The sequence below is a fragment of the Coturnix japonica genome, chromosome 5 (assembly GCF_001577835.2).
Source record: "Coturnix japonica isolate 7356 chromosome 5, Coturnix japonica 2.1, whole genome shotgun sequence".
In the NCBI taxonomy this organism is placed as follows: domain Eukaryota; kingdom Metazoa; phylum Chordata; class Aves; order Galliformes; family Phasianidae; genus Coturnix; species Coturnix japonica.
This window is the reverse complement of record NC_029520.1, coordinates 8,392,980-8,417,136: the sequence shown is the minus strand read 5'-3', so window position 1 is coordinate 8,417,136 and position 24,157 is coordinate 8,392,980. Positions and strand designations below refer to the sequence as shown.

General features: G+C 45.1%; 1 protein-coding gene across 6 annotated transcripts; it reads left to right on the top strand.

Annotated features, from left to right (window-relative positions):
• Window positions 1–2,521: 2,521 nt before the first annotated feature.
• Window positions 2,522–22,745, top strand: C5H11orf24 (chromosome 5 C11orf24 homolog). Of its 6 annotated transcripts, none has more exons than XM_015863820.2 (5): window positions 4,021–4,140; window positions 4,600–4,710; window positions 18,477–18,727; window positions 20,341–20,457; window positions 20,973–22,745. In XM_015863820.2, the coding sequence occupies exons 3-5, from the start codon at window positions 18,571–18,573 to the stop codon at window positions 22,094–22,096; spliced, it is 1,398 nt and encodes a 465-aa protein (XP_015719306.1). In that variant the 5' UTR covers window positions 4,021–4,140; window positions 4,600–4,710; window positions 18,477–18,570; the 3' UTR covers window positions 22,097–22,745. The 6 variants fall into 6 exon arrangements, with proteins under 6 accessions (XP_032300895.1, XP_015719306.1, XP_015719299.1 ...); XM_015863813.2 differs by having other exon boundaries at window positions 20,970–22,745; XM_015863815.2 differs by having other exon boundaries at window positions 4,044–4,140; window positions 4,542–4,710; window positions 20,970–22,745.
• Window positions 22,746–24,157: the final 1,412 nt, after the last annotated feature.

The window sequence follows — 24,157 nt, the reverse complement described above, 5'->3', positions numbered from 1 at the left end:
TGAAGGGAGGCTGTGATGTCCTCAGCACAGAGGCTGTCAGATGGTGATTTCTATTACAATGAAGGAGTACTTAGGACTGTCTTCAAATATAAGAACATACATTTTACTATCTTTATAGGAAGCGAAACATAGGCTGCACATAAAGGACAATGGATATTTTGTTCCATTAATGTAGATGCTTGCAAACTTTGTAGTTTGCTGTAGTGTTAGGCAGTGCTTCAGCATTCACTTTCAGCCTGTCATCTTAACGAAAATAAAGCATATGAAGCAAAGAAGGAAAATATTTGCCCACTGATGATTTAGGGACACGGATGCCTTATTATTTAAGAGAGAATCTAGTTTTCTTTTGTCTTTTTCTCCCTAGTGCTGTCTAGAGGTGTGAATTCAGGGTAGGAGAAGGACAGGAGTCATTCTGGCGGGGCAGGAGGGGTGGAAACCCTGCAAAGCTGCCCAGCATCGCCTCCGCTCCTTGACTTTCTTCAACCAGCGCCTCTTCCTGACTCTCTGTGTTACGCGTGTTTCTCTGTCTCCGTATTGCCATCTACCGGTGAGACTGCCAAGAGGCCACAGGGGGTGACCAAACTCCTCCAGCTGAGGGAGGTTCAGCCCCAGTGTGATGTGGGGCACATTCCCCACCGACTGACTCTAGCAGAAGGGCCGGTGCCCCGCAGCTGTAGATGTGTGGTGTCACATATACGGTTTGAACATTGTTGTTCTGCTTCTGCGGTGAGGTGGAGTGTGGAAGAGAACTCGGAAGAAAGCCCAAAGTGATCTGAGTGAGTGCTGGTGTCGGGGCATTAGGGACTGAGTTCAGCTCTGCCCCTCAGTTGGTTTCATTCTGCTGTCATCAAAGTGGTGTGAGGGCCAGCTTCTATCAAAGATGCTAATTTTGGCTGATGTGACAGCAGTGGGTTAATCAAGCAGAAAAAGAAAAAAAGAAAGAGCAGTGAAGGGAAGAAGCTTTAACCCTTCTCTGTTTCCTCACAAGCTCTTGAAAAGGGAGCTGGTACCTGAGCCACCCTTGGATGTGTAAGTGCCCCTCATCCAGTCCTGCTCCTCAGGGGTGTTTGTGCAACCAGCTTCTACCATCCCACTCCTTCTTTGATTCTTCTAGAAACCCTAGATGAAGGCTGGGGAATCAACAGAGCTCTGGCAGGCCAATGAGAAATGTCTGCTGGGGCACCTGGCACGGCCCCATAATTGCTTCCTCCTGCTGCCCTTTCCCCTGCCAGCCCCAGGGTAGTTTCCGAATCTCTCCTTGACTGGGATATATCCCCCACGTGGCAGAGGAAAATCCACAATCAGCTCTGTTAATGTTAAACAGATTACTTTCCCAAACAATTGCCAGAAAGTATGTTACTGGTTAACCACCCTCTCTTGCACTGGCAGTATCTGATGGTAGCAGCAGGATAAAGGCACTGCACAACACTGTTGTGGTGGTAAGAATGGTGTCTTCTAAAAATGCCTCTAGATGTGAGGCTGGTAGAAGCACTGCCAGGCATTGCTGGAACAATCTTTGTGCCTTTGAGATACGCAAGTAGTACAGTATCTTCATTCTGTGCCTGTCGAAGGCCAGGACGCTGGTGGTTCAATGGATGCCACTGTTAAGGCAGGGAGCAGAGAGAAAACAATTCAAAATTCATCAGCAAATGCATTGTCTGCACACACTTAGACTGGAAAAAGCAAAACCTCTGCAATGCATTTTACAGAGCATTCAGTCAGCCCCAGCTTCAGCAGCATTAAATCCTCAGGTGCTCTTGGCATAGGATTAAGATCCTGTTCTGTGCTGTGAGGAGGTTTGAAGCAGGAAACACATTTTCACTTGAATAGGTTATGCTGCAAATCAGGTGATGTGCAATGCCTGCTATTTGATTGGAGAGGGAGCTCCGTTCCTTCTCATGGCTCTCCTCTTCTAGCAGGACAAACCCACCTTTCAGCACAAAGGATCTAGGCTTAAATTCCAGGTTATTACTTTTAAGCACTGAAAACATCTCCCTTCTCCTTTTCCACTGCCATCAATAAAAGCAAAGCCTTTCCGCTTTGGACTGGCGTGCCATGGGTGGACCATTCATTTGTACTCAGCTAAGAGATTTTCCAAGTTGCAGTGTGGTAGCAGGGTAATGTCATAGGACTGTGGTTAGAAACTTCTGTCTTATGCCCAAAGGCTGTGCTAGAAAAACAAAACACCAGGCATTGTGGGCTCCCTGGGCCTCATTTTAGATTGGTGGGCACCCCATTTCTGCCCTACCTCTTGCACAGCACCTGACTATTGTGGGCCAAGGGTGGAGGAAGCCTGGGCTCACGTTTCTCTTTATCTCTGTCAAATGCAATGGGCTTTGCAAGGAGCTACACATGGAAGCAATGCTAGTCAGTGCTGAGAATGCTGGTTGGGTACTGGATGTTGGAGCAAATTGTTTCACGTGTCAGTTTCAATACGTGTCTGATAATGCGCTGCTAGAACTATCTCCCATGCTGCTTCTGATCTGTGAGGAGTTAATGCAGGCTTTCACTTGTGCTTCAGGGATTGCCATGGCTTCAGGAAGGCAGGACTTGTGGCAGAGCACGAGATCCATTTTTCATGATGAAGCTGCAGCAACGTGATGCCAGTGGGACAACAGAGTTTGAACATAACTGGAGCATCCTGATGGCTTGTGAGTAATGTTATATCCATAGTTCAGTGAATGCACAGAGCTGATCTTTTTTAGCTGTTTGCACGTATTTAATTCTTCATAATAGCTCAAAATGCAATCATTTGGGTGTTCTGTCACTGTGACCAATTCTTTAATTAGGTTAACATTGCTACGAACATGGTACTACATGAGAATCTTGGCTTTCAAATAAGTTTATAAAGAGTATTTGGAATTTTAATTATAGAATTTTAATTACAGAATTTGACTATTAGGTAATTGCTTGCAGTGAATGGAAACCCCTATGCTCGGATAGGAGGGGGTTAGCTCACTGAAACTGCAATTTGCTTATCTGCATTTCCACTTGTAGGGACATATTTTCACATTGCCCTGCAAACACCAAATCCAGTTTGAAATGACAGTCAGGATTCTCATTCATCTTGATTGAGGAAGCCAGGTTCTGAAAAGCCCCAACTGCAAGAGCTGGCAAGACTCACAATCTGGTGGGACTGAAATCAGGGCAGTGCAGGATGTAAGACCAGAAAGGAACTCCAAAGCATCACAGAATCACAGAATGACCCGGGTTGGAAGGGACCTCAAGGATCATGTAGTTCCAACCCCCCTGCCTGGCAGGGCCACCAAACACACACCTTTACTAGATCAGGTTGCCCAGGGCCCCGTCCATCCTGGCCTTGAACACCTCCAAGGACGGGGCATCCACAACCTCCCTGGGCAGCCTGTTCCAGGGCCTAACCACTCTCCTAGTGAAGAACTTCCCCCTAACATCCAACCTAAATCATCCCTCTTTTAACTTAAAACCATTTCCCCGTGTCCTGCTCTTGTCAGCCCTTTCCAAGAGTTTACTCCCCTCCTGGGAGTAAGTTCCCTATGGGCTTTTTATTCCTCCCCTCACTATGTGATTTTCATTAGTCATTTACTCAGCCTAGCAGATGCTAACATGAAAACTATGCAAAGAGCAAATCTCTTCCTCAAAGCGTAAATATTTACAGATCGTATTCAATGGTATTTAGAACTCTGCAAACATATTGTCAACAGTTCTAGCCAGTCTCTTCCCTAATTGCTGCCTGAGAGTTGGCAGAGGCATGTCCTCAGTGCGAACATGGTTATGGGGAAAATACAGAATGACAGCAGGCTAAATAAGTTTCTGGATAACTTATTTACTTATAATTTATTTACTCATGTCACGGTGCCGGCTGCAATGCAGCTCACACACCGCCTGACAGCCGGCAATCCCGGTCACCCGCTACGCCCCTCCCTACGTAACTTCCGTAGGCGGCCGGAGGGGGTCGTGGCTTGAAGAAGGGGTGTGGTATTGCCGGGTTGGGAGCGGGGCTTAAGTCCTGCGGGCTAATGGGAAGAGGAGAGGGGCGGGGGTAGATGCGGTGGCGGGGCGGGGCGCGGCCGAGGCATGTGGCGGGGCGCAGCGGTGCGGGGCTGTGCTCCTTCCCCCGGGGGCTGCGCTGTTGCCGGGTATGTGGCCGCCTCCGCTGGGGTGAGTTTTAATTCCGGTCCGGTGCGGGGCTCTTGGGCCTGAGGGACCGCTGGGGAGGCGCTGGGTGCGCGTCGTGCGGGGCTGGAGGTGACGCGACGTGCGTGGGGAGCGGGGAACTGCTGGGGTGATCGGGGGAGATGCGGCCCTGCGTGCGTGGAGGGCTGCGAGAGAACTCCGGCCTCTGTGCTCAGGTAGCGGGCTGCTGCCGTGGGTTGGTGCGCTGGGACCTGGCGCACAGACCTTACTGTGTGCTGGGGGAGCTCGGGAACGGGGGTGCTTTCTTGGTAGCATCTCTTACAGAATCACAGAATTATCAAGGTTGGAAAAGACCTAGAGGATCATCTAGTCCAACCATTCCCAACACTTCCCGGCTAAATCATATTCATCAACACAACATCCAGACGTTAGTCCCGTGTGACTCTCAAGCACTACCCAGCGGTTCCTCTGGTTGCCCCCTAGACCATCCCTGAGCTGTGGTGGCAGTGGTGCTTACTGGAGGTTGGAGAGATGTGCCCAGACACCTCCTGCTTGAATAAATAACGTCGGCTGCGTGGAGCTGGGATCACCTTTGTAAGTGGTGCACCACTTTGGCGTTGTAATGGAATCTCTTATCTCTTCATACCTTAGAGGAAGGTTCTCAGCATACTTAGCTGTCCCCTGGGCATTGCTGTGGTGCAGGTAGGAGGCTCTGAGCTCCCAGTGCAGAATCCTGGGGGCTGGGGTCAGGGCATCCCCAAGCCCTTCTCTGCAGTGTCCCAAACTTTGTCTTGTAGGATTGGTCAAGTCAAATCTTGTTTCAGTGTGCTTTTGTATAGGGTGTGTAGATGCCCATGCATTGGCTGGCCCAATCCCTTGGTCAAACAGCAGCACTCTTTCCCAACTAGCCATGTTATTTGGCTGCTTATCGAAGGCACAGCACAGAACTGCCAACCCTCCCTGCCTGAGCTAATCTGCAGACTTGTTGTGCTGGGTGAACTCCCTGATAGCGAGCACCCTGCGCCCTTTAGACCTCACAGCTTCGTGGCTGGCTGACAGTGTGTCTATAAGATCTGTGTTGATGTGGTGCCTCTCTCAAAAGTGTGTGTATTTCTGTATTAATCTCATTCATTTACCATGATCATCCACTATAGGTATATTAGTTCAGCCCATTACATAATAATGGGTGGTTTAGAAGGGGGTCATTCCATTCTTATTAGCTTGCATGTCTAAAGTAGATCAGAGCGCTTGCTATGTGCATCTCCTGCTTGGTTATTGTTGAAATGCATTGTATGCATTTATCGGCACAGATCCTTTTTGTATTTTCCTGGGGAAAAAGTTTGGACTGCGTGGCCCTTAACTTGTAGGTGCAGGCATCTTTGGTGTTTGTTTTAGTTGTCAATTCCCTGCTGGATTTGTGAAACCATCTGCCAGAAAGCGCGCTTTGCATCTGGTTATCTGCTAATGAAATTCTAATTGGAACCTCCGTGCAACCCTCAGCCTTCCAAATGAAGTCTCCTGGTGCAGACTTTTCAAAGGCGATAAAAGTAAATTAGCAAGTGAAATTTCAAGCTTCACTGATGAAAACTGTCCATGCTGAAGGCCTGATAATGTGTTTTAAAATCTCTCACTGCATAGCCTGGATTATAGGGCAGGTGCCCTTTTAAATGCAATAGCTGTCATTTCCAGCAGTGGGTGACAAAGTTTTTAAGGGAAAAAATGTTGCAGGGATGTTAGTGAATGGAGATATTTGTTTTAGGCAGCGTGTGCAGGAAGTGTCCAGAACTTTGCCTGATGAAACCCTGAAGAATGGATAGGTTTGGGGGTAGGTTTTTGCTTCCTTTTGTCTCTGGAAAGCCCATAGGAAACATTCTCTTTTAGTACACAGTCCTGCTGACATCTCCGTGTGCTCTAGTGTGTAGCATTAAGTGAACACATGTTCTGTGTGCTGTCATTCACGCTTGAACCAGTTTCATAAATGGAAAGCTTTATAAAGCAAGCCCAACTAGAGTTCCTGCCAGTGTTTTTAAAGCGAGAAATGATGGGGAGCGTGGAAGTAGGAGGAATGAACCTGTGAACGAAGCTGTGTGCTCACACACCAGAGAAGCAGGTGTGTGGCAGAGGCTGCTTCATCCTGGTTGGTGTGCGTGTTGTGGGCTTGGAGCAGTGCTGTGCTTGGTGTTAAAGTGTTTGGTGTTCCCTTTACAGGTGTGCTGCGGCTCTTCTGCTCTGACCTGTTACCGGGTTGGAAGTCTGCTGTCATGGTTGTGTTCGGCCAATGCACTGTTTTAGTTCATCCTTCCCCTTGGGCTGTTACTTGAGGTTTGATCGAAACTCCTAACATTAAGAGCAATTACGCAATGGGAAAGCTGAAGAACCCACTGCTTCCTCCTTCCTATGCAGATCCTCAGCTGCAGCGAGTTGCTCCAGCTGTTGTGCAGAATGATGGCAGCCCATGCCAGCTGACTGCCTGCCATTTGAAGGGCTTCCATCAAGGCCAGGTGACTTTTTGAAGGGGATGTTCATCCCATTAACATGTACCTGGCACAAAGTTCATTTCTGTGACAGGTGAGAGAACCCCTGCTCTGCACAGTGATTGCTGGATGGAATGTTATGGCTTGTGCTGAGCTGGAAGCCAGGTTGTGTGTTCTTAGCTTGGAGAGGTCTCAGCTCATTCTGATTCATGATAGCCACCCTGCTACTGAGATACCCTGCACGTTCAGGTTGAGGATGGCTCTCAAAGGGCAGTTGGGTCTGTTGGCTGGAAAGCCAAGAAGCCTTCCGAGGTTAACTGTGTGAAATTCCTTGAGTTCTGTTCTGAACCGCGTGGAATTAGCAAGCACTCTGTGCTTTTTTTTCCTCCTATCAGTCATGTTGCTTTGGACAGAGTTTGCCATTCCCGTTCTGTGAATGAGATTTGGAAGAATTAGTGAAGCTTGTGAGTTTGACAGCTGGGTGTAAGGAAGCTGCTGGCACTATGGGCGTGATAGCGATGCTGGAAATGAACGCTGGCAGGAGTTAGCTGTGTGCTGTGCAAATGTCACTCACAGCTCCTACAGCTCTTGGCTGCTGGTGCCCCAAGAAGGCTGCCTCCCAGGTGGCGTACTGTATTACCTGCAGCAGTGTTCCCTTCTGGGTCAGGCACTGTCTCCTTCCAGTGGAGTCCCTGCTGTAGGGGTGTGTGATTCAGGGTGAGGGTGGAAGCTGATGGCTCTGCTCTGGCGTTACCCTGGGTATCCCTGCAATGAGGCCTCCTCAGGTCCGTTTTTAATTCAAGCATTGTAGGTGCCAGAAGCCCTGGCAGCATTCTACTAACTTTGACGGCTTTGCTTTTCTCTGCTGCTGTGGGCTTTGCCTCCATGATCTGATTTTGACTTTTGGTGCAGAGAAGTGGAGGTGTTGTTGCACTGACACAGCTGCTGCTGAGCATCACTGGGTGGGACTGTTGGGTCACCTTGAAAGGGGAGGTTATTTGTGTACAAATGCCATATTTCTTCTTCTCTGAGCCCTCTTCACAACCATCACTGCTTCTTCTAAGGACAGCCCTCTTCCTTTGCCTGTAAGGTGGATGCGCAGTGGAGTGAGTCATCAGCATGAAAGGCCTTGTTGAGTCCTTTAGATTGCTGTGTATATGGGAGAAGCATCCTTGTACCGGTGGAGAACTGGGGAAGGAAGGCACTGGGATTGCCTTCCTGAAGCACTGGGGAGATGGTGCTCAGCATGGAGAACTGCTTGGGCAGAGAATCTTCAGCACACACTTCAGACAGAGAAGATGCAAGGGTTTAAAACTGGCTTGAAATAAGAATAATAGAAGTTAGAGGACTGTAATTTGGTGGAACGGATGAATGTTCTCATTGAATTCTGTGTGTATATTTGTGTTAGATTTATATTTCCTGGGCATGGGGAGGATTTGCACTACTTTAAATAAATCTGGCTTTAAATCCACTTACTTAAACTCCGAATACAACTTGAATGTGAAGACCAGGCTGAAATCTCATTAAATTTAATAGGATTAAGCATGTTCTTTAGCCCAGTCGTCTTCTCTATCTTTCTTTGTTTGGCTTCTCTGTATTAAATAACAGGATAAACCTCTGTTCTCTACCATCTCTTTGGGAAGATGCTTTGACAGTCTCAGGGGAGTGGTTGCATACAATCATATTTTACACTTCTTTTTTCCCCTGTGCTTTCAGCTGTAGCCATTCACTATGCTGGCTTTTAATGGCTTTTGCTCCCCTGAAGGCCTGAGAACTCTTGACAGCAAGTCACAGTTACAAGTGTTTGTGTGGTTTCTACCCTCAGAATGTTTTCTGCAGTGAAACAAGGTGGGGGAACCCTGACCAGTTCCTCTTCATGTCCTTTTGTTTCTGAAACAGGTTCTCAGCTGATCTGGGACAATGATGTTGTCTCTAGGATCTCTCAGTAGCTTCTCTGAATCTTTATCTGGGTTTCTGTCACTCTTTGACCTGAAGAAGCTTAATAAAGGAGCAATGTGCTTTCCTGGCCTTTCTCCTCTGGAACATCTTACATTTTTTTTAGTTCACATGTAATGAATAGCTTCGGAGATTTCTCGGATACGAAAGACAATTTCCTGTTACAAAAGCTGTGCTAACTCTTCCTGAAGCCTCGAAGCCACATGTAATTACTTTTTGGGTGTTGCTTTTCATCTTTCTGGTGTACGACAGTGCTTTTAGGGAGCGGCCTACAGTTTGTATTTGCCACACAGATAAGGCAAGCTCGCTGTATTCTGGCTGTGGTGACATCTCTGAGATGCCAGACTGTTGGATGAGGCACGTGCTGTGGTTGAAATCACACTTTTGCCAATTTCTGGAGATTACGTGTCTCAGGTGAGGGTATTTTGGGCAGTGAGCCCTGTAGGAGAACTTGTCTGGAATGGTTTATATTGAGTTATTAGCAGGGTGGCACATTGATCCCTTGGGCAGCTTTGTAAGCCAGCAGGGATCCATGTGGACTGGTGGTGCCCACTGTGTTGAACTGCAAGCAGCTCCATCCCTGATGAAGGAGAAAATGTTGACTTGAGTTTTGTTTAAAGAAGCAAACCAGTCCTTTGCAGTAAAGCAGCATGCATATTGATATGGAAGTGCAATATCACAAACCTGCCAGCGGTTGTGTGACTTTGTTTTATGTAGGTCACAAGTTCCATTGGTTCTGCTAGACTTACTCTCATGCAGAAAGTTATTTGTTTAACTTGGTATGTTTGAAGAACTGGTGCTGAAGGCAGGTAGCTGGCGTGGGAGCAGCTGATAACTTTCTTTAGGGTCACTTGCTGCTTGAATTTTAAAGAAGTGTGTTGCCTGCATGGATCTGTAACACAGATGGCTTTGCTGCCAGATGGAAGTAGGGCTGCATGGCAATGAGTTAATTTCTATTTTAGAGAGCAGCTTTTGACTGGATCGGGTGTATTTGTAGTTTCTCACTTGTTCTTCTGTCCGTTGCAAAGGGAACGGGGATTTCTTGAACTCAGAAATATCTCGTTATATCCAGAAGCTGGATTGGAGTTTCTGTGTCTGCTGCTTTGACAAATTGCCCCTAAAAGTGGTAAGTGCTGTCACTGGTGGTAGAAGTACCTTGTGTACAACACCTGCTAGGTATATACCATGCTGCACCCAAAGCATGCATGCTTACAGTTGCTCCTGCGCAGGATGCAATGGAGTCTATTCAGTGAACATTCAGCTGTAACAGAAGCGTATTTCCTGTATTGATGACCCATCTTCATAAGGAATATCTGAATGAGAGTTTTGGAATAAAATGGAAACAGAAAGTGCTGGTGGGAGGGGGGCCGTTCTTCCTCTGCCTTGCTGTTGTAGGTCTTGGTGCTATTAGCACATCATTCTTTCTGCTTTCTATGTTCTACACTTGGTCTTTGACCCCTCTGAAACTGGAAGCAGATGTAATGCAAAGTGGAGTAGGCAAATGGTCCCCTGGGGGTTGACTGGGAACTGCAAACCATTCTGTTAAATGAGCTCTTAGTTTATTACATGTCTTGGAGTAAACCCATTGATTTGTAGAAATGTATTGTTATCAGAGGTTCCTTCCAGCTTTAAAATACCCGCTCCACAATTATGATCCATTAGGTTTATCCCACAGTGCACTCAAGCATTCACGTTTACAGTTGCTACCACTGAACATATCCAATGAACACATGGTGCCATCCAATGAACGGAGGGCTGTAATGCTGGGTTTCCTATAGCAGTGATTAATCTTAATAAAGGGTGACTGGATATAGAAGAGAATTTGTAAATAAAATTCACGCACAAAGTTGTTTTAGTATTTCATTAGATTACATGCGTGAGACAACAGAGAACCCACAGGCAGATTTACCGTGTTTATGTATTTCCGTACCTATACTGCCACCCTGATAACAAGGTTAAGGTGAAGATGCTGAATGAGCAAAGATGTTAGAACTGAGTGTAAACAGTAAAGTGGAGCATGTCCTGTCTATTCTGCACTGAAGTAAAATGCACCTTTTTCTGGTACTGTGATAGGTTTAGTAGGACTTCGTCCTTGGTAGGTTGGGATTTGCTCTGTTGGCTGCTGCTGTGTAAATCCAAAGGCAGATTTCTGTGAAAGGCCAAAGTGCAGCTTTTAAAGAGGTGCTTCAGCATTCAGTCTACTGCTCTGTAGTGCAGAGTTTGACCTTGGTCTACACGCTGGCCTCAGAGCTGGCTTTTGTTTGTAAAAATGCAAGCTTTAGAATTACAGAAGCTTTACCACTAGCTGCATTTTACTGAATCAAGGACATCTGAATTGGTGCCAGTTCACCTTGTGTACCTGGCCCTCAACTGGTGCAGCTCCCTGTTGCAGCTCACTGCTGTGTTGTGCATGGCTGAACAATCTGTAATGGGAACAAGAGCTGCCAAGGGGTAGACTTGTGGGTGGAGGCCATGGCAGCCAGCTGGTGAGTCTTTCCAGCCCGTGAGGTTGTCTGATGTGTAGTTCTGAGGCTCCAAAACTTGCTTGTCTCTGTCCTCACTTATCAGCAATTATAGCCTCTTCTTATTCCAGGTTTGCAGAGACTTCAGCAGCAAACTGGGTTTGGAGCAAAGGTGGCATTTAGTAGGCAGGAGGTACATGTTAATTCAAATGCAAATTATTTAATTCTTAGCATGCCAATTACTATATGTTTGATTTCATTCAGTCGCAGCCTGTTTCACTTGTTGATTCTTGACTTGTAATGGCCTTGAGCCATTACAGATGAAATTAGACAGGTTAGTATTTTATTAGGCTGGAGCTGAATTCTTCTGAACAACATGCAGCATATTGACAAAAGTGATAAGAGTTCCTACTTGATCTAGCTGTAGGTGTCTCTGTTTATTGGAGGGGAGATGGACTAAGTGACCTTTAAAGGTACTTTGCACCTCAGGTGATTCTGAGATTCTACTTGTAGTGTGACTTTCACACTTATGTCCTTATTTCTGTTTTTGCTGTCCATGCTTGGTCAGCCTACATCAGACAGTCTCTTGTCTCAGATAATTAGTGTATGCTGACCAAAGTGGGCTGTTCTTGTTATTCTTTTGGTATTTCTAGTCCAATATTCCCCGTGTTACAGGATCAGAATACCTTTGGCATAAAACCAATGGCCAAGTTTTGTGAAGGGGTTCAGTCTGTTGGCTGCTTTTACAGTTCACAACATCTGGAGGAGTGAAACTAAGCGTAACCCGAAGAACCTTATGTTCTAGATGGAGCTTTTCTGTTTCAGTGAGGGCCTGCTGGGGTGGTTTCTCTGGGGGCAACTGCTGAAAGCAGTTTAATTAGAAACACGTGGGGTCAAATGCCCTGTGTATGATCTCCTGTTCCTGTGAGATAACAGTGAACCTGAACATTCAGCATCATTTTGGGTGTAGGTCAGAACAGGCAAGGTTGCACTTCTGTTGTACTGCACAGTTTCATTGCTTGGAAGAATTTGTGTTGACAGATTTATTGTCGGTTCCCAGCTTTATACGGTTACCCTTTGGCAGTTCATTTCTCTTTGTATGAAAATGGGATTGTTTCACGTTTTCTGAAACAAGCTGCATTTTCACAAGTGAAACAGCTGTCCAGTCATTTTTCACAGGAGAAGCCCTGTTGAGCAGTAGTTCTCACCATGTGAAGTACAGAACAAGGGGGTGAGCGTGGGTGAGGAAGGAAAATGAGTGGTGATGGGAGGGCTTCTTGTGTTTTAGGCTTTGACAAGGCTTGATGTGTGTTAGGAATGAAGCCTCAGTAGTGCCAGCATGCATCGTCCTCATTAGTTAAGTAAGAACTGTGCAAACTGCCTCATGCTCGGTGATGGAAGTGGGGAGGGGAGATGGGAGCTGAGGTGTTCTTTGACGTAGGAGGTGGATAAAGCTGATAAACATTCAAAACAAAACCAAACAAGACAAAGCCAACCACAAAAACCACTGCTGCTTTATCTGCCACAGACTGTGAGTGAGTAGCACAGCATGGCTCCCACAGGAAGCAGGAGGTGGAGAAAGAACCTGAGCTTTGGTTTTGTCAGCTGCCAGACATGGGTTCTAACTGCTAAAACCTCCTTCCTCTCTGGATTCTCTGTAGGGAAAGGAAGATTGAGTGAGTTGCTGAAAATCTAGAGCCTAAAGGGTGCAGTGCATCATCCATGGGAATTAAGTCTGCCATTCAGATCCTGCAATTAGTCCATCTATTGCATGGAAATGGCTTCACATTTATTTTTGCTGGAGCACAGAGGGGTTAGAGGGGATTTCTGGGCATAATCTAGTCCAACCCCTGCTGCTTTTCCCCGTTGCTATTACCAGAGAGCTTTGCAGAGCATGGCCTTGGCCCTGTTTCATGTGTCATACGTTGGTCAGCATGGAGACTGAAGTGCTTTCTACATGGGGAATGTGTGTGTGTCAGCCAAGTCTCCGTGTGATCACAGAGCTTCTCTGCCAAACTTGGAACTCCCACCGCCTTTTGAAGAGTCTTTGAAGTGTTTGTTCCAATTATGCAGAGTGTTTTGGAAGTTCTGATCACATTAACTGTTTGGCCATTTACAAGCAGCAGAATGGATTTTCTTGCAGTAGTCATAGGTGGCAGCTGGACACGTGCTTGCTGCAGCAGGTGCAGACTTCTTTTGAAGGTCACCATTTCCACAGCAGGCTTTAGAGCCTGCAGCAGTTCAAGCAGCTTCACCGGAAGCTGCCCTTAAGAATCTAGCATGGTGGAGTTTCTGTGGGCTCTGGCTTTGTAGGATTGGTTTTGTCTTTCTTATGGACATAGGTAGGGAGAAATCTCAGCAGAGGCAGTGGCAGACCACAGTGGTGTCCATCTAACGCTGTGTTCTGTTCTTCCTGCTGCAGTGAGGAATGCCTGCTGATGTGGAGGAGTGCCAGTTCCTCTGTAATACATGGGCAGCTGTGCACTGTTACATTCTGAAGAAGCTGCGTGATAGGAGAAGAATGTCATTTATATTCCTTCCTGACTTGCACCGACATCTTATTTCAGAGCACATGCAGCTTGCATCCTTGTGTAGCAGCAGATGGTGCTTCTCTTTGTGAAAGGGTCTGACTCCCAGCAAGGAACAGGGAGATGTTCACCTGAGAACATTTCTGTGGTTGTAATTATTTAATGCTGTTAAACATTCTAGGCAGTGCTTGTAGAAAACGAGTGGGTTTTGTACATCCCTGTCCTTATGCTGAGCTACTAGAAAGTGTGAGCCGCTCTGGGGGCACAAGCCTTGAATGCCCTGCTGGGCACATCATCTCCCAGTGGTTATCAGATACAGCTTGTCAGGCAGCAGCCTAGCCTGGCTGGTGTATCCATGGCTGACTTCTAGGTGTGTCTTTCTTGAATGTTCCCTCGGAGAGTACAAGATCTCTGCACATCCCACTTCAGTCATCCTCCCAGTGGAGAGTTTTAGTAATACTGGAAGTGATGGGGAGAGTTTTCATTAGAACTGCATGTGGACATTTGACTGCAATAGCTTGGCTTTGCTAAGAATGTAGGCTGCTTCACACAGTGTAAATGTCTTGGAAATAAAGGAATTGAGCTCAGACCTGGGACCTGGTTGCCCAGAGAGGTTGTGAGTACCCATCCCTGGAGGCATTCAAGGCTGGGCTGGAGCTGGCTTTAAGGTCCCTTTCAACCTAAACCCTTCTATGATTTTATGACCTCCTACCTAGACATCAGCAATATATTCTCTGCCCTGTGATCCACAGCACTCCTGCTTTACAATGTCTGATCGGTTTGTCCTTTGTTGTTTATAGCAGGGGACATTTTGTAGAAACAGCTGTGTCATTTGTCATTAACTCAGGGACTAAGGCAACTTAATGACTCCAAGGCTGCTGTTCAGAAAGTGATGCAAGTTCCTCTGGCTGTGCTCAGCTAGCCATGGGTGGTGCCCAGTGGGAGATGTTGGGGAGGACATATTAATGGGGGTGTTGAACTTGCCTTTCAAGCTGTATTTACTTGCTCTGGGGGAAGTTCTTCACATAATGTAGTTAAAATCATTTGAAAACTATCTAACTAGCTTTTTTTTTTTTTTTTTTTTTTTTCCCTCTAGCAAAGTAGCAATGTGGTTTTCTTGCACATCCTCAACCTGGTATGTGACAGACACTGTTATAGATACAAATCATGACCAAAGTAAAGCTTTCTTGCTGGGATAAGCAGTTCCCTGCTATTATCCTCGTTTCTCCCTCTCACCCACTGGTGCAGCTGTGATTCAGAAATCTGCCTTGTTTGCTTGGGTGCTGCCCCTTCTGTTCCCAGACCTGTCCATGTGTTGCCACTTCAGGGGCAGGCTTGGAAAGCCAAATGCTTCTCAAGATTGTAGCACAGATTCTTTGCCTCCTGTGTTCTGGCCTTGATTTGCAGGACAATATGTGCACATCTTTCCTTAGCAAAGCCTGGTTTAATTCTGTTTTCTAAAAATGTGAAATACACACTTGTTCTGATAGCTGACATCACACAGAATATTTAGCAACAATAGCAAGTTGAAGCCAGGCCTTATGTCTTTTCAGCTTAATGTGAAAAATAGCCTCGTTGTTTATAGAGTGCATTCCACCCTTGTTTTCTCTGTGTTGTTGTTGTTCTGAGGACACCAGGATCCTGTAGCGTGTCCTCATGTTATTTCCCTGCAGCACGAGGAGCCTTGCTGAGTTCCTTTCTGCTCTGGCCTGGCCCACGGGAGCATGAACTGCATGGATCCCTTTCTTGCAGTGAAGAAAGTCCCTGCGGCTGCGTGCCATGTTCTTTTTCTTTGGATTCCTTTGGAGTGGTTCTGTGCTATAACCACCTGCTGTGCACCTTCCTACCTTTATCTGTGCTGAACCTCAAAGTTTCTTTGCACCTTCTGTCAGAAACGGGCAGAGATGCTCCAGGGGAACAGAAGATGATTTATGTGCAGCTCTCTGACCTTATTTCGTGCCTAGTCCACACACACTTGTTAGTATGAGTTTTCGAGCAGTATGTGCTGACTCTGAGAGCTCAAAAGAGCACATGCTGCCCTAAATGACTTGCTTTGTTTGCTCACTTTGCACCTGTGATCTCTAACATACTCTTTCCCTCCCTCCACATACTGGTCTAATTGTACCTCACTCCTTTTGCCATGCTGCGTTCAGGCAGTGCATGTACCTTGCAGCTGCTTAACCAAGGCTGACCGGGAGGGCATGGAGCCAAGAGTTCATATTCCAGGGGCTGCTCTTGCAACATCACCTCATTCAAATGGATGCTGTTTAAAATAACACTTTGATTTTATTTATTCCACTCCCCCCATCATAGATTCCTTTGCTCGAGTTCAGGGAAATTAGCAAGAATGGAGGCACACTTCAGAAACCCAGCAGGCAGTGCCCTCTGGATGTCTGTGTACATTGCAGAGCCATCAGTCATTCAGTTGTTGACTCAAAGTTATTCTGGTTTTGTTCCCTGTTGATTTGTAGCCACAGATGGTAAAAGTAAATTTTACACTTCTCAGAGTCTAAGTTTGTTTTTTGCTTTTTTGTTTGTATTTTTTTTTTTCCCTCAGATTTTATTCCTTCACTGTCTTTTGTGGTTTGGTTTGACTTTTAATTTCCTCGGGGGATTCTTTACATATGGAGAAGGTGGTGCTCAAAGAACAAATTGTGCCTGGATTTCTCAAAGTTGCTTTTGAAAGCGCTAGTGTTGATTTTTGTTGTTTCTGACTAAAGCAGGGGATGGTTTCTTCTGGGGAGCAACAGAGTCAGGAGGGGAAGCTTTAGCAAGTGCTCTTCTGGGACGTTCTCTGTGAAGTTTCTTGGGGGCAGAGTACAAATGGAACCATATGGGACAAGTTAAAAGCAGGAGAGGAAGGGAGAAATAAAGCCTATTATTGCTTGTAATTATAAAAGGTGGTGATTAAGTTGGAAGAGCTATCTGTAAGTAATTCTGACTCTTGCTATGGACATATGGAATTGTGTGAAGGCTTGATTAATCTGTATGTAGTCTCACCACCACACCACCCATATTTACCGCCTCCTGAGCTGTGTGTGTGCCATGTAAGCATGTCCATGCTATGCTATCTGTTCTTAATCCCCTACTAGTGCTGTGATTGGTGCTCTCCCAAAGCCTTTTGGTCATCGGGTCCAATGACTGCTGAGCACCAGCCATGTTTAGAGTCATAGAATCATTAAGGCTGGAAATGACCACAAAGATCACCGAGTCTGACCACCAACCCATCCCCACCGTGTCCTTTAGTACCACATCTAAATGTTTCTTGAGCACCTCCAGCACAAACAGTGCTCTGAACACCTTGATTGTTGCACAGGGCTGTGGTTGTGCAATGCACAAGTCTCCCCTCAACAGAACTGGGCTGGCTGGCAGGCCTAGATGGGGCTGGTGAGCTGCCATTCCCTGCCAGGGCTTAAAATGTTTCCAAATGCCAAGTGGGGAGACCCAGGCATGAACTTATGGCTGGAATGAGAAACCTACTTGGAAAAGGCTCTTTGTAACTGGGATAAATATGAGATAAGCAGGAAGGGTGCATTGGGAAGCATGTGGCACTTACAGAACTTACAGAGCGACTAGGGATACTCGATTTGATACACTGCAACTTGCAGTCAGGATTCGTTCCCACCTCTGACTTAGTGGCAGCCCAGCACAATCTCTAATAGCTGTTGAGGCTTCACCCATTTCCAGACAGGATAGTTTTGAGTTTAAACCTGTTACCCTGATCAGGACTTTGGAAACTGGAATTAGAAGAAAACTCAGAAAATTTCCTTAAGACATCAGAATGTCACAAACTAGAGTTAGTAATAAATATTATCATGGGTTTTTGTGGCTGGGGGGTAGAGGGCTCTAATGCAAATTCTTAAATACCCAGATGTGGCTGGGACCGGAGTTCAGAGCTCAAGGTAAACCTTGCATGTGTGTGGGAATCAAGATTGCAGGCCGGTGCTGATGGCTGTTGGATGCTTTCTGCTCTGATGGCTGTTGGATGCTTTCTGCTCTGCTATTTATACCATTCACACTTGTGGCTCATTCTCTGTGCTATGATCTGTTTGCGTCTTCAAATGCAGTAGTCATGTACACCTCTGAGACGTCAGGCAGAGTTGCATCTTGACACTTCTTGAAGCACATGATGTGTCTTATCATAACTTTGGGTTGAAAACTAAAGCTTGCTTCAGGAGTGAGAAAGAGAGTTGCCTTTAAAAGCACCTTAGGGAAGAAGTCAACATGGTCTGTTGAATTTGACCATCATCAGCAGGAAAATCAAAGCAGAAAGGAACCAATCCTGATGATTGATTGTGATTGACTTGCCATTAAGGCAGCACTGGGTTCTGGGTATATGCAAGATCTGTCGATCCCTATATTACCAGTATGCTCAGGTTGGTGAAAGCGTTTCTACTGAGCCTGGAGACAGATGAAGGATTCCAGACTGAGTCCAGAGGCACCACATCTGTGCTGCCATGGCCGTTCAGTTTGGCTTCGTACACTATGGGTATTTGACAACAGCCAGATAAACTCTACCAGCTGAAGTCGGAGCAATACGTAGCAAAGCTCTTCCTGCTCTTTGTTGGTGATCTTGGCTGCAGAAGATAAATTTCATATCTTAAAAACCTTTACACCTTTAAACCTTTTCACCTTTGAATGTTAAGGAGAATAAAGGAATAAAGTATAACTTTAGTTTATACTTTTAGCTTTTGCATTGAGTTGTTCTCTGTTGGAGTCTAAGAAAGGGAGAGCAAAATGCTGTTTCCAAAGAAAGACACAGAACTTGGGAATAGTCTTTTCCTGCCTCTGCTTCATTGCTTTTATGTTGTGCAATTATATCCACTTGCCTTTTGCACTTTTTTTTTCCCCCATTCCTGCTGTTAGGAACATGTTTAGTAAAACACTTCAAGCACAACCTTTTCATATAAATCAGCCATTTTCTTCTTCTTTTGTTGCAGAGATACAGCAGCTGATCTGAAAGTGATATAAGAAAGCATTCTCCTGTACTGCAGGCTTCTGGAAAGAGAGCTGCCTGCAAGGCCAACGCTGAAGATGTGGACTGCCATTGTATTCTTCCTACTGGTTTCCTTCTGTATATGCGAAAGCAGATTTTCTGTCCTGAAAGCCCAAGGAGTGCATGTAGTGCAAATAAACAGGCTGACAACTGAAGAGCAATGCAGGCAGGCTTGTAAAGGCCCAGCTGCTTCAGGTAAGGTTCTTGTTTTTTGGGTAGGAATTCCAGCTGGGTTTTCCCTTCCCTAAAGGTCTCTTCTGCTCCCCTGATAACAATCTTTTATTTTTTTTAATAGCTCCAGTTGTTTACAGGCATTTATAAGCATGGCTTCTTTGTGCTGTACTTCACTTCTAAATAATTTCTGACAGCTCTGGTTAAATTGAATCCAGAACAATAATTTCCTATGGCCTTTCTAGCTTTCATAAGAAACAGCATTCATGTGCACTTAGTATGTGGTAGTAGCGTGCAAATGGTGTTAGGTCACTTGACTTGAAGGGTAATTCCATGCTGCCAGATGTGTGCAAGTGAACAGTGCTACAGAGTAGACAGCTGCATTGGAATGAATAGTCTTTGCTCACTGGTATTTGTATAGTTGTTTTTTTTTTGGCCCCTTAGAAATGAGTTGTTAATTATCCTGCTATCAAGAACAGAATTAAACAAGACCAGGGAAGGTGAGAGCCTTGTGGTGTCTACCTCTGAGATGTTTAAGCCTCCTTTAGAAGTATAAAGACTTCTAGACAAGTCTTTGAGAGGTGTCCTTGTTAAGGACCCTGAGTTATTTAGCCATGAGTGAAAGCTTGCAGCGCCTACAAAGAATCAGTGATGCTGTGGTAGAGGTGAGACAGTAAATGAACGTTTGACATCCAGGTTGATAGGAACATCATAAGGATGCCTTCTTTTAACACCTAGAGTTTTCCAGCTCTTGGCAAGGATCTGTAACAGTGCTGACCCCATCCAGCCTTTTCTGAACTAATTTGAACTGATGTAAACTGACTTAGATGTGTGGCTAATGCCAAGTATGGTGATGGATTTTTGTTTACCCAAGAAGCAAGAAATGACACAACTTACAATTGTAGGTGGTTTGTGAGTCTTTTCTAGCATAGCTTGTCAAGAGAGGAACAGAAGGTGGGATTAGGAAATGGCACATTCAGCTGCATGTAGGGGGATTTCTTCGAGCTCATAATTTTTCTCCAAGCTCTTCTGGTAACAGTGGTAGCGTGAATGTTTTATTATGTAAAGTTCAAGCCTCTGATATCCTTAATATTCTCAGTGAAGGTAACTCTCCTGGTAGATAAGAACTTTAAATAAAGCCATATGTACCACATGTGCCTGTTCTTTGCCCTTTCTTAAACTTCTAATAGAAGGCAGAAACAAACTACTGCTACTACTGTACATTTAAGTTTTCTTTAATCTGCTGATGAGTGGTCAGTTGGACTCGTACATGATTCATCACATACTGAGTGTTCTGTTATCTTCTCCCGTGGCCGCTTGTTACAACACATGCTATTTCCCAGTCCCTGAAATGAACCACATGGTATGGTGATATTAATATAGAATTACAGCATAACTAAGTCACAATGGGACCTGTTGAAGATATCTGTGGTCCAAACCCATGTCAAAAGCAGCACCAGCTTTTTTTCTTCATTAAGTCATCTAATGTCTAGAATGCTAGCATTTAAATGGGATCGAGGCAAGGTTTTGAAGAATCTGACTGAAAGTGAAGTGTGTTCTGGCCTGAAGGCTTTTGAGGGTTCTCTGTGTGTCTTACCAGGATTACTGACCAATTACTTGTCTCCTGCTGTTTTTAGGTAACCATCAGTGCAACTGGTCTGTGTCCTACCAGAGTCACTGCGTCCTCTTGCGGTGTGACCGGTTGAGCGTGTGCCGGAATGCTGGAGAACAAGACCTCAGAGATCTTCTGGGAGGTAATGCCATGCTTCAATCTCTTGCTAAATCCACCATCCGATCCTTTTGCCTTAAATTTAGACCATCCACGGCTTTCAGCTTTGGGAGATGGGCTGTGAAATACCTGCATAATGGTTCTGTAAACTGGAAGAGTTGTTTTACTTGTTCGGTAACAGCTCTGGCACTTTTGTGTGCATGATGTGCTTTTGGGTAACTTTTATTGGCCTCTCTATTTTAAAGGCATGATTCATTCAGGCCATTTGTATTCGACACTTTGTCCTTTGGAAAATAATGGCATAACAGTTGTACTTGTATTCTTTTAAGAGAAAGTATTTTGGCATTGTTGTTTTCTTTTTATTCTGGAATTTTTGTGCCAGAGGCAGCAGGCTGCTTATTTAATCAGGGCAGCCTTAGTAACGTTTTAGTTTCAAGGCAGAACACTCAGAAGTCACCTCAAGCATGCGTGAGTGAGGTCAGATTTGGGCTTCAGAGTTTTATTATTAGGGAACTCATTGTTTCTTTCTCTTTAAAGAAGTTGTCTTCCGGGGAAGGGAAACTCTCCTGTTTCATCACCAAAGCTATCAACAGGAAAAAGAGAGGACAGTAAATGCACAGGTTGAACAGCGCAACAGAGAAAATGGTTTTTTTTCAACCAGTCAGGCTTACAGGATACGCTTGAGGCATTTGCTTGTTGCTGACTCAGAAAATACAGGGGCAACATCAACTGCAAGCGATGGTACCACCACTGCATTGACCACCAGCACTACCACAGTCATAGCGACTGGTAAAACGATGACTGTCCTCACTGCAACTTCTGAAACAACTACCGAAGCCTCCAATGCCTCTGGAAGTCTCCAGACTACAGCCATATCATCCACTGTCTTTTCTCCCACTCCTGCTAATGTTACTGCTTCCACTTCCAGCAATGTCACCAAGCTTCTGATCACCACTGAAAACATAGGAAATAATAGCTTTGGTTCAGTACTGTCTACTTCTCCCACTTCTACTTCTCCCCTTGCTGCCACTTCTAAAGCAGGTACTCAAATGAGTGTAACACAGCAGTTTAACCCGGCAAGCACATCCCGCTCCAGTACCCTCACTTCTGTTGGAGTTGGGCTGAAGACATCAAGCCCAGCATTAAACACCTCCACCCAGCAGGATGCCCAGACCTCTGCTGCACTCACCCCTTCTGTCAGTCCACATTCTGTGAAGCAAACAACTGTAATGTTGCCAAAAACAAGCAAAGCTCCAACATCCTTGAGTGTATCACCTTCTTTGCAGGGTTCTACCAAAGGTGCCACAGTTTTGACTATTGGCCCTACATCAGAAGCTACAACTGAGCATGTAATAAAGTCAACATCTCGCGTTCCCTCTACTAAGCATACAACCGCAGCTCCAACAAACACACCTGGTACAACAACATTGAGCGCTGCAGAAACTCAGGGCATGAACAATGAGTATCTTCTCATCGCTGCTGAGCCTCTGACTCAGTACTTGGTGGATAAGAGTTTGCTTCTTGCGGTGCTTTTATTTGGTACCTTTTTTTTAATAACTGTTATAGTTCTTTTTCTCATGCAGGCTTATGAAAGTTATAAAAAGAAGGATTATACACAAGTGGATTACCTGATCAATGGAATGTATGTGGACTCAGAGATGTGAAAAGGTGGGAATGAAGTAATGGGAAAGGGAGATGGAAAGGAGACTGAAAACCTACCCAGCTTTGTCTTTCCCATTTGCCTATAACACAAACTGAAAGTGCTTCCAAAGTTACTTCTGGTGCAATTTAGGAGAAATGCCATGTACTGTAGTATGAAAAAATATATATATTTTTTATTCAACTGCAAGAGATCGCTTTAAAAATAGTCATTCTTAAAACTTTTCCATAATGCACAGTAGCTTTGGCCATTATTTTTCATTGCAAAACTAACCTATCACGAGGTAAGACGGCATCCTCTGAAAACAACATGGTGCTTTTTGCACTGTTAGAGTGCAAGTTCATCATGTTTCATTGGCTTCATGTGCTCTTCTCTGGAAACAAAGCAAAGGATGTTCCCAGCTCTTACAAAATGCTCTGACATCACTAGAAGTGCAAAGTATTGCTGCAACAGGGAACTTCTAATCCAATGTCATATTTTGGTACGCTTCTTGCTTGTTAAGCGGTCTGTTTACAAGGCATTGTAAACACTGTCCACTGCTAACCCAAGATATCTTTTCACCGTGGAGCAGATTACTGTGCCTCTACATTTACATGATCTTATTTTTGTATTCATTCAATAAATGGGGCCCTGGAAGGGCATACCTTGTTGTATTTCTGTTTTCATTCGTGTCCTTGCCAGCTTAGCAGCAGAAAAGTGGCCTTTTGGGGTTTATGGAGATGAGCTCTGCTTGAATGAGACTACAGAGTCTTAGAAGGCTGCGCTGGAGCTACAACTGTGTTGTAGGAAATGCTGATCATCTTTCCAAGTATGGCTTCTGTTCTTTCAGAGTATTATGCTGTCATTCTCCCAGGTATGCAGACACACACTGACCTTAGTGTGCTTATTAACTGCCATGAATGGAGCATCAAGCTCTTTTCTTGCATTCTGGACCAGCTTAGAGTCACTGATCATCTGGAACTCTTACTATGTGTGTACATGCAGCTGACCTCAGAACTGCAGCTGAGAGAGAGTAGAAAGCATTTGATTTTTTGGCAAATGAACACTTAATTTCACTCTTATTTGAGCAAAGTATGTTTAATGCTAGCAAAACATCAGATCAACGTGCATTGTATTTCTCTTAGCTAGACTGATGCATCTGATACAGCAGTGTTGGGAACGTCCCTCGTTATAGCCTGGGAGTTGCTGCCAGTTGAGATGCACAACTGCTCTGAGCTATTAGCAGATGTCAGGCAGATGCTCCACAACTGCAAAGTCCAGAGACTTATCTTTACATAGAGATCTCAGGTTTCACCTTAATTGCATGACTTAAGCAGGTGAGTCACTAACCACAGACCTAAGCATGTGGTCTTTGCGCTGTATTCAAGATACTGAGATAAGAGCTGTCTCAGCTCCCTGCTGTCTCCTGAGTAAGGACCTGGGTGTTGTCTTGGATTCACTTCTCTACTTTTTTTCCTCGTTTAGACATCTCAAATAGATGCTTGCATTTAGGTAGGGTGCATCCAGGCAATAGTGCTCTCTGATTTGATCTCTTGCTGTGTGAGTGAATTCTCTGCAGGAAGTGCCTTCCTGCATAAAGAGTATCGCAGCTGTTCTATAGTGATTTTTCTTTCCAGGTTACCTGAGCCATTACACCGGGGCAAACATTGTCATCGCTGCAATTGAAATTGCTTGTTTTGGAAAAAAGAATTTTCTGAATGAACTTCACACCAACGGTAGCCTTATTTCTGCTGGTCTCCGTGGATCTCCTCATTGAAGAGGAACAGAACTCAGATGCCAAATTCTGTGGAGTGGAGCAGAAGCTTGTGAAGTTGTATTAATTATTTGTTCTCCTCTTTAAGGTGATGTTAGAGCCCTGTACTGATTTCTCAGAGTGGGAAGGCACCATTACTCGAGACTCTTTTTTTTTTTCTAAAAACAGATACTTTTTAGAGTTTGTTTATTAAAACACAAAGCCCTGCAGGGATAATTTAAGCATGTATGATATAATTATGAGAGTTGGAGTTGGGTTACAACTGTATTTACAAGTCTGAAGGAGTTTCTCATGGACAGAATGAGGGTGTTA